Source organism: Salminus brasiliensis, chromosome 2 (genome assembly GCF_030463535.1).
Source record: "Salminus brasiliensis chromosome 2, fSalBra1.hap2, whole genome shotgun sequence".
Classification (NCBI taxonomy): domain Eukaryota; kingdom Metazoa; phylum Chordata; class Actinopteri; order Characiformes; family Bryconidae; genus Salminus; species Salminus brasiliensis.
In genome coordinates, this window is record NC_132879.1 from 53794766 (window position 1) to 53805180 (window position 10415).

Below are 10415 nucleotides of genomic sequence, written 5' to 3' on the forward strand. Positions count from 1 at the left end.
TATTTGTATTAGGCTCTCTATTATTTTTACTGATACTCTACTGTGTCCATTTCAGCTGTCTGTTGGGGTGTTGGGGTGGCTTATCCTATGAACAGGGTGGTGTTTGGAATAAAAATGTAAAAACTGTGTAAAAATTGTGCATAATTTTATGCTTTAAAAAAAATCATTAAATTAAATTAATTTTTTTAATGTAATATATAAAGATTAATATGCATAATTTTTATTTCTAATTATTTCTAATACTTATTTCTCTGGTGTTATATAGAACGCTGTTTAAAATAAATAAATAAATCGAATTCCATATGGATACACTGAAAAAATGATTTAGTGAATTTTATATATTTGTATTGTTTGATTAAAAGACAGTAAAAAAAGCAATTTAATAAAAAAGTGCACAGTTTAAGAATTCATGGACTTTTATTTAGTATTCCAAGGTTAGTAGGAACAGCAGGAAGTGCAGTGACTTTTATGACATCCTGAAGATGATTACTCAGAAATGACATGGAAAGTCTGAAACAGTGGTTCTGTAAAGTTTAACAGGTCACATACATACATAAATAACCAACTGTTATTTTGAGAATCAGAATATGGTGTGAGATCTGGTCGCTCTGCCCCAACAGCTATTACTCCCGGTTGCCAACTTGGGCCAGCACCAACGTGGACGTGACGTTATCTGAGCTCCCTTAGAAAAAAATCTCCCTAATTCATCCCAACAGTATTGGAAGAAGCACCATCCATTATTCCAGAGAACACAGTTCCTCCACTGTTCCACAGCTCAATGCTGGGGGGCTTTATACCCCTCTAGCCTCCTCTAAGCTGAGGCCAGTCCGCGATGTGAAAATCTATCTTGAGCTTGGAGCCACATAGAGAGTTGGGCCAGCACCAACGTCAATGTTATCCCTTGCAAAATCACTGGCTGTCCTTAACCATGTGACCTACCTCTCCTAACAATGTGCACTGGAACCTTGCAGACAGCCTCGAACCCTGTGGTTCTTGTGCGTACCGTCAAATGTAGCTTAGAGAAACCACCTCAGAGATGACCTTTGGCCCTGCACCTCGACAAATCACACCCCAAATCTGTTCTAGGTCAACGGTTTGTGTCTAGGTAATGTGTGTGTGTGTGTGTGTTTTACACATAGGGAACAGGTGCTTGATGCTGTATGAATTAATATATCATTTATTATCGCATTTTAATAATCAATATATAATAATCAAAATAATCAGTGGGTTGCTCATGTTCTGGAGCCGTATGTCGTCTGTTTAAGCCTTAAAAGCAATCTTCTGCAGCAACACTTACACTTTACACTGTGGCTGACAGCCTGCGCCTCACCTTGAGCCTAACCCGAGTGTGTTAAGCTGACTAGACCGTATGTGTTTGCACCCATTGTGTCAAGTCAAGGCAGCTTTGCATTCAGAAAGCATACAAACAAGAGCGAGGTAATCCGCTCGCTCACAGCGAAGCTAGAGAGGATCTCCCCCATGGATATACATAGACTCTTGACAGCCAGACTCTGCTAGACTGCAGCCAGCACTTTTCGCTAATAGGCATGCTCTGTGCAGTCCTAGCAGCGTTTACTCCGTGCAGCCCTAAAAGGCACCCACAGCATTAGGCTCTCACTTTGCCTGCAGAGCGCTGGAGTGATGAAGGACCTGCTGAATAATAGTTTTCCACTCTCTGATCTCTTCCAGGTATTTTCTATGCAGCTGCTGGACCCTGGAGACATCCCCCATCTTCTCATTGCTTTGTGCTAGAGGGAAAAGGTAGGCCACATCAGAATCCACTCCGCTACTACTAGGAAGGGTATCTAATCAATAGATGCAATAGATGGATGAATGGATTGATGAATGGATGGATATCTGGCTAGTTAGATAGATACACTATATGGACAAAAGTATTGGGACACCTGCCACTCATCGTTTCTTCTATAAATCAAGGGTATTAAAAAGAGTGTATCCTACTTTTGTTGAAGTAATAGTCTCTGCTCCCCATGCTTTCTACTAAATTTTGGAGACACATTGCTGTGAGGATTTGATGGCATTTAGCGACAAAAGAATTAGTGAGATCAGGATGTTGGATGATCACCCCTTCCATCAATCCCAACAAATCAACTCATCCCAAAAGTACTGGATGGAGCACCATCCATCATTCCAGAGAACACAGTTCTTCTACTGCTCCACAGCTCAATGCTGGGGGCCTTTATACCCCTCTAGCCCATGCATGGTATTTATGTGCTCCATAATGTGCACATATAGTAAGAGAGTATATATTATGTGAATTTCTATTTTGGGAATAAGTTTTCACTCACCTTTGTGTAATGTGACGTGACAATAAACATGATTTTATTTGATTTTATTTGATTTAACATTTTTATTGGTATATTAGAATAAAAGGCATTCGCAAATATTGATTACTCATTAAACAAAGAAGGCATCCTGTTTTTGGTTATTCAGAAAATTGTACAATTTCTGCCACTTTTTACCTTCTGCAGTCTCATTGTTGGGGTCATGAATTCCATGTGCTGGATTTCTTTACAGAGAGTCCTATTCTATTGTCAGTTCTTCTCTATAGGGACTAGACAAGCTCTGCATGTGTGCATTTGCACATTTGTGTCGGCAATGGATGCAACTTAAAGTAGCTGAATGCATTCATTAGAAGGGGTGTCCACAAACATTTGGCAATCAAATGTAGATTCAAATGTATTGTTATTGCTCAGTACAAGACAAAAGTAATGGGACACCTGCACATTACACCTACAGGAGCTTTTATGACATCCTATAGGCATTGATATGGAGTTGGTGACCCTTTGCAGCAGCAGCAGGTCTGGAGCTCTGCTGCAGTTATTGAGTCAGTTGGAGGCTTTTCTGCACTCTGCTCTGAGCTCAGCACTCGGCCGTGACCACCTCGCTCTGTAACTTTATGTGGTCTGACTGAGTTGCTTGCTGTGGTTCAATAATACCTCTCACGGCTGATGGTGGAAGATCTAGGAGGGAGGAAATTTCACCAGCTGACTTGTTGCAGCGGTGTCTTCTATTACATACAGAACCACGCTGGAGTTCAGTGAGCTCTTCAGAACCACCCATCCTTTCACTAGTGTATGTAAAGGCAGACTGCCTGGCTAGGGGCTTGATTTTATACACCTGTGGTAATGGCACTGAATAAAACATGAGTGATTAAGAGGTGTGTCCCAATACTTTTGTCAGTATCAGCTTTGTTAGGCCAGGGAGTAGTTAAAACTGCAGTGGTATTGGTTCCTCAGGATCAGAATTAAACACTGCACGACTCAGAGAAGTTCAAATAGTGTCCTGATGCACAGATTGCCATATTGGTAAGTGTTATAAAAACAAAAACAGACATATGGCGTACGACCAGTTCCAAGAAATGTGTGAGAGTGGTGATTTACCTATGAGATAGAGAGCGTAGGCAGACAGCGCCAAGCTGGCCAGCAGGATCAGAGCCAGACTGAGGATGAAGATGATGATGAGAATGGAATGGGCTTTAGCATGCGATATTTCACTGTGCCTGTCGCCATAATCCTCATCCGAGCGAGCATCTGCTAACTGTGTAGCTGGAAGAGACCCTGGGAAAACAAAGCCCATTTCTGTTAACATTAGATAACAATATAATATTCTGAGGTGCTAAAATCTGCATTCTACTGGGAAAAGCTCCTATGAAAGTGTCTAACTGGCAATTATTCATTTTTTGTGGTGTATTTAATATTCCTAATCAAATCCAGACCTCTATTTACACATCAACACTAATGAATTACAGGGAATACGGCCACAGGTCACAGCATAATGAGCTACGAAGAAAACTACTTGAAAACTAATGGCTGTTCTCTGGAATGATGGATGGAGCTCCATCCAATACTTTTGGGATGGGTTGGGGAGTTGAGGATGACCTAACCTGACTAATACTCTTGTTGCTGAATGCAATCAAATCCTCACAGCAATGCTCCTGCAAAATCTAGCAGAAAGCCCTATTCCCTGGACTGTAGAGACAGCTACTCCAGTAAAAGTAGGAGAAGCTCTTTTTTAATACCCTTGATTTTGGGAGAAACAATGGGACAATGAGGTGTCCCAATACTTTTGCCTATAATATTTATGCAATTGCATAATTATGTTTACATTTACAGCATTTAGCTGACCCTCCTATCCAGAGTGACTTACAAGGTTACTCGTATTACAAAGATAGGCCAACCTAGTATTAGGAGTCTTGCCCAAGGACTCTTATTGGTGTAGCGCAGACCGGGAATCGAACCCCAGTCTCCCACATGGTTTGGTAGCTCACTGGCAGGTAGTGGTGTTATCTGTTGCACCACACCAACCACATTTTGGTTCTTTCCAGCATTCCAGCATACCATGTGCACCAAAAGTATCCTATTTAGCATTAGAGGTGGGTAGACTAGAGTAGAGTAGAGTATTACCTGACACCATTAGTTTCCTACCAGTAGTTGTATAGTTGAATAGTTATACACTGGTAGGAAACGCCCAGCAGCACACTGACATCCAGCCCATTTACCCTACTCTCACAACGTGCCTTTGAAAGCTAATCACATGGTCCGAAACATGCTGAGTATGGTGGCAGCTCACCCACGTTTAGGATCTCCTGGTTAACATTCCTCTGTCCTTCTGGTTCGGGTTCGGGCGAGGCTTGTTGGCTCACTGGTGGGCCTGTAAGAAGTGATAAGACCTGAGAGTCTGAACACATAGGACACAGTGCAAATACAACCCAATGAATCTCCAATGAACCTCATGAACTTGTTGGAAAAAGAACCAGTAAATGCCAACAAGAAACCCACTTATTCACTTATTAACTTTACATTTCTTCCCGCTCGACAGTTCAACACTGTGAGTTTCTGCTGTTTAGCTTTTAGTTGTAAGTTTAAAGGTGTTTATAAGCAGCTTTGTCAGTGAAGTCAACTATTTTGGACCATGGAAAAGTACCACAATCAGCCAAAACATGCATAATCGGGCCTTTTTACACCTGCCAATAACATGCCTTTGGTGTCCGGATAGTATCTGGATCTATTTTGACCGGATTCTGTTTACACTTGTTGTTCCCTTTTACTTCCTGTAAACAGACTGTGAGCAGTTTAGAGGAACGCTGGGGGTTCTTCTACAACATGGTGGAGCAATAGACGATTCTCACGTTCCTGTAACGATTCAGAAAATGGGACGGGCTGTTTAAGTTTCATGGGAACACACAAACACTGCCAGAGAGAGAGAGAGCCCATATCAGTGTTTTATCAGATGTATTATCACTTGTCTGGTGAAATCCAATCACAAATCTGTTTACAATCCAATCACAATGCGTCTTGTGTGGGGTGGGCTTTTCATGCGGACCAATCCGAAGGTGATCCGATCACCAAAACAACTAATTCAAAGATTCAAGGAGACTTTTTTGTCATTCGCATTGTATGTGGTACATGGGGTGGAATTCAATTGAGATCTCAAGGTCCCAGTTACACCCAAAGATCAATTATTAAATAAATAAAATAATAATCAAAAATATAGAATATAAGAGGGGTAGGAATAAATAGGAAAGCAGAGAAATTAAGTAGCACGTTAAAGTATGAAAACTTTGCTCATAAGAAATCTCTTAGATAGAGACGGAGTCTTAAAAATAAGAAGGGTTCCTTGCATGAGGCCATTTTAATAGGTAGTCCATTTATAGAGATACATTTTTTATAAGGTTTAAAAGTGCCCTAAAATTAAAAACTGTCTTACCTTGGGCATAGCTGAATAATAAAAGTTTGGTAAAGCAAGGCAGTAAAACACAACAGCCACTTTTGTGGTGGAGAATGGGATGTTTTTGATCACTTTAGTATCAAGCAATTTTTGAGACAAGCAACCTAACCTCCAGACTCTGCTACTTAGCAAACCAGGCCTCATGTCCGCAGCTTTGCCTGAGCCAGTGTCCACAGAAGGAACACTCAAACTTGGCGAGCAATGAAGGGAAGCAGATATCTATGCTAGGCTAAAAGCTAACCCTGGCCAACTGGCAACAATCTCTTTATTTCGCTAAATGCAAACCATGCAGAGAGGCCGCAGAAGCAGAGAGGACGGCAGCACTGTAGGTAAGGTAGTACTCAGGAATTATCACAACAAATAATTACGATGTTTTTGCTGCAGCGCTAAAACAACGCTTTGCCTTGCTATGCTATGTGGCTCCTCTGAGCGGTTAAGGTCAGAGCTTTTTAGAGTGTTTTACTCTAGGGTAAATAACAGGGTGGTAAATATGCTTGTAAAAGATTGAGAAGGTCCATCTTGTGCCACCACAACAGATCTGAGCATTCCTCAGGTCCTGTGGTATCTAGCCGCAGATCCTTTAGGTCCTGTAAGGATCTTTAGGCCTCCATGGATCGTATCAATGAGCCTTGCGCATTCATGACCCTGTCCACAACCTTTTCACCGCTTGTTGTTTCCTGGAGCACTTTTGATAGATACTGACCACTGCATTCAAGAAAACCCCACAAGGCCTGTGTGATGTTTTGGAGCTGCTCTTAAGACCCAGCTGTCTAGCCACCACAGTATGGTTCTTCTCAGAGTGTCTCAAATTCTTATGCTTGTCTGTTTCTCCTGATTTTGACTCCTTTATCACCTTCAAGACCTGATTGTTCACTCTCTGCCTAATTTGTAGATCCACCCCTTGATATGTGAAGACCCCACTGTAGATAACCAATGTGTTAAATTCACCTCAGTTAATGTTATGGCTGATTGGATGGATGACAGTTACCTTATGTGAAGGTTGTGGAAACCTTTAAACCCTCTTTTTTTCAGATATGGTTCTTTAGGCCTGGGATTCAAAAGGGGTTCTGCTATGACATCGCTCAGGGAACCCTTTGTGGCATCTTTGTATTAAAGAGTGCCCTCTAGAGGGGAATGCACGCTGATGCATGCATCTCTTAGTCATATAATTACCATGATAATGTGCTTATCAGAACAATTCACTCCTCATATCGGTGCAGTGTGCAGTGTGCATACTAACAGACAGCTCTTCTCCAGCTGATGGAGGAATCACTCTTTCCGCACACGTTTAGCTGTTGATTGAAATTTTGCAGCCAATTTTAGCTGCTCATCACCATCCTTTTTTTCTCTTGGTGAGAGAGTGTAAATCATTGCACTTGGCTGGGACTCGTAATGACTTGTTGATTATCTCCTGGGTAGAACCTGATCACCACTTCAGAATCTAAACCCCTGTCCCACATTGCATCTCCAGGCCAAAGGGAGCTAATTATACCACTATGGAAGCGGCGGGGAAGTGGGTGGCCGATCTTAGGCCGTCCCATGAGAGCCCAGACGAACAATGGAGTGAGTCGTGTGCGGCACCCTGGGCACTGTGTCTATTTTAAAGACTCTGAGCTTTAGTGGGCCGGTTACTAAATTACACCACATCATCCCAGAGCACCAGCAGACATGTCAGTGCTGTGATTAAAAGCCAGAGATGAGCGCGGTGCCTCTGCTCTGAGCACAGAAACGGCTGTGGTTTGTGAAGCAGGCGCTGATAAGCCAGCGCAGTCGGGCATCTGAGGCCAAAGCAAGATTCTGTAACAAAGTGCCTGTAATCTCGGCATCAATTTTTCATGCCGACGGGCTCGGGCCTCAGGGCCGGCAGCGAGTGGGGGGTGAGAGGAAGCAGGCAGGGAGGAAGAAGGCCCTTCGTTGGCTCACAGCACGCCTTTCTGCCTGATTTATGGAAGGCAGTGCATCAGCAGCTGCCGGTGAGACACGGGAGGCAGTGGTGTGTTTAGTGTTGTGCATTTAAAACTGCGCTCAAGTTCATTTATATTTACGAGCTTCGGTTAAGACATTTTATTCACACTTGTAGGGGCACAATTTGTCCAAATGTTTGCGGACACCCCTTCTAATGAATGCATTCAGCTACTTCACGTTGCACACAGCTTGTCTAGGTGCATGTAGAGAAGTATTAGGCCAATGGAATAGGACCCTCTGGAGCAGATAACCATTGGCACCTATTGGCACCATGCTGCCTAATGCCAGGAGTGGGCAGGAGGGGTATAAAGCCCCCCTGCATTGAGCTGTGGAGCAGTGGAAGAACTGTGTTCTCTGGAATAATTGATGGTGCTCCATCAAGTCCAATTTTGTCACTGAATACAATCAAATCCTTACACCAAAATCTAGTAAAAAAGCCTTCTTCTCTGGACAGAGGAGACCATTACCCCAAAAAAACCAGGTTAAATTCATCTTAATATCTTTAATTAAAAAAAAAAAAAAATGAATAAGCAGGTGTCCCAATACTTTTGTCCATTTAATGTCTATACCATTTACATTTGTGGCATTTGGCTGATGCTCTTACATTTGAATCTCACATCTGAATCAGGTTTCACAGGTAAGCAAATGTAGAGTTAGGATTACTGCCCAAGGACTCTTACTAGTGTAGTGTGGTATGTTTTCCTCACATGGGAATAGAACCTTAGTCTAGACTTAGGGAGACTACACCAACCTCTATAAGGCTTGAATGTGTCTTTGTGTTTAATTCAAATGCTACCATTCAAATGTCAAAAAAGTCATATAACTAATATCATCAGGTAGGGAAATTCAAAATCGAGGTGCTCTACAACATAAAGCTCTGTCACCCACGGATATAAGCATGAGGCAGTTGAAAAATGAAAGACCCTACAGAGTGTGAAGAGTGAGAGTGAGAGAGAGAGAGAGAGAGAGAGAGAGAGAGAGCATATACGGCTTCACCCGATCACAAAAATACACCGGAGCGGTACCATGAACCGCTCCATGTCAAAATTGGGGTTAAAATCAATCTAGCACAGATGGGAAGCCAGTGTAGCTTTGCGAGTGCCGGAGCGATATGAGGACAAGGGGAATTGTAACTCTGAGAGCTGAGGCGGCACAGTTTGGCACATACTGAAGCCTCGGGAGAGCTTTTGCAGGTAAAGCTGCAAGAGGAGTGTTACAGTAGTCAAACCTGCATTCAAGTGAAATCATGGACAAGTTTCTCAGCATCAGAAGGTATGAGAAATGCCTTCCAATGAGAGTCTTGCAATGTTACAAAGATAGAAGGATGTTTTTGAAGTACTCTTGATGAGTGTCAAATTACTCAAACATCACCCTAGGTTATGAATTTGTGTAAAAGATGAGATATGAGCGTCACCTCTACAAAGATTAAATTTACTAGACTTAAAGGGAGAAAATGCTTTAGAGACTAGCAGGGAAGAGCCTTTTCTAACAAAGCCCCCATCTCTGGAACAAGCCAAGGCTGAAAACGTCCTCGTTTAATTTAGCTTTTGGCATCTTTAGATAAAGGTAGAAGATCCAGGGGATCATCGACATAGGCAATTGTAGTAAACTGAGTTGCTGGTGCTGTCTTCCCACCACTTACACACAAACACTCAGGTTTGTGGACCATGGAGCGGACAGATGCTAGTGGTTCAGGGTGCTTCCATGTCTGTGTTACCTTCTGGCTCTCTCCTTTTAGTTACACCTGGCATTAGGCAGCAGCATGGTGCCAACAGGTTCAAGTTTATCTGCTCTAGAGAGTCCTATTCTATTGGCCATACTTCTCTACAGGGACTAGACAAACTGTATGTGTTCATTTGCACATCTGTGTCAAAAACAGGTGCAACTTGCAGCGCCTGAATACATTCATTAGAAACGGTGCCATCAATCATTTGAACAAATAGTGTATATTTGACCTATGTGTCAGTGCCTGTTGGGTAACTCACCTAGGAACAAGTCCTGTAGGTTGGTGCACACCTTCATCTTGTGTAGGTTATTCAGTGAGTCCGATGTGTACAGCTTCCGTTCCTGATCTAGGAAGTCCAGGTCCAGAGAAATCTCCTGCATTATCGCCCTCAAAAACACCGACCTGAAGAGTGGAGGAGATTCATTTTTGACCAACGAGCCCCAGTACAAAATAAAGGAGGATTCATCCAGCTTTCTACTATGAAATATCACGTGCAGGTAGTTGATCATCTAGAATTTACAATATTTGCCTATTAGGTTGTAGGTTCTCCTTAAGCTGTAAGAACAGCTTTGAGCCATTGAGGGCATGGACTCCATAAAACCTCTGAAGGTGTCCTGTGGTATCTGGCACCAAGTAGGGCCTCCATAGGTCACATCAATGAGGAGCACTGGTTGACTTTCCTTGCACAACTTTTTTGATAGGTACCAACCACTGTCCACTGGGAACACCCCACATCAGCTCATCACCTTCAAGATCTCACTGTTTACTAGCTGCCTAATATGTAGATCCCACCCCTTGATAAGTGCCATTGCAACCATCAACCATCTTTAGACTGTATTTGATGCTCTGCATCCAAATTTGTTTTCCAATTCATAACAAATACATTACAACATAAACACAACATGGACAAAAGTATTGGGACACACCTCTAAATCACTGAATTCAGGTACTTTGTTCAGTCCCATGGTCACAGGTG

The 10415-nt window shown here is 42.6% G+C and overlaps 1 protein-coding gene across 1 annotated transcript; it reads right to left on the reverse strand.

The window, feature by feature from the left end:
- Nucleotides 1–398: 398 nt before the first annotated feature.
- LOC140550152 (leucine-rich single-pass membrane protein 1-like) lies at nucleotides 399–9836 on the reverse strand. The gene is made up of 4 exons (XM_072673985.1): nucleotides 9699–9836; nucleotides 4591–4671; nucleotides 3402–3578; nucleotides 399–1748 (listed from the first exon to the last, which is right to left on the reverse strand). The coding sequence occupies exons 1-4, from the start codon at nucleotides 9817–9819 to the stop codon at nucleotides 1615–1617; spliced, it is 513 nt and encodes a 170-aa protein (XP_072530086.1). The 5' UTR covers nucleotides 9820–9836; the 3' UTR covers nucleotides 399–1614.
- Nucleotides 9837–10415: the final 579 nt, after the last annotated feature.

Bases quoted from the DNA above. Each gene is read 5' to 3' on its own strand.
- LOC140550152 (XM_072673985.1), bottom strand. From the start codon at position 9,819: ATGCAGGAGATTTCTCTGGACCTGGACTTCCTAGATCAGGAACGGAAG. The intron at 4,672-9,698 runs GTGAGTTACCCA...CACTTCTTACAG, and splicing joins CCTACAGGACTTGTTCCTAG to GCCCACCAGTGAGCCAACAA. The intron at 3,579-4,590 runs GTGAGCTGCCAC...TTGTTTTCCCAG, and splicing joins CCAGGAGATCCTAAACGTGG to GGTCTCTTCCAGCTACACAG.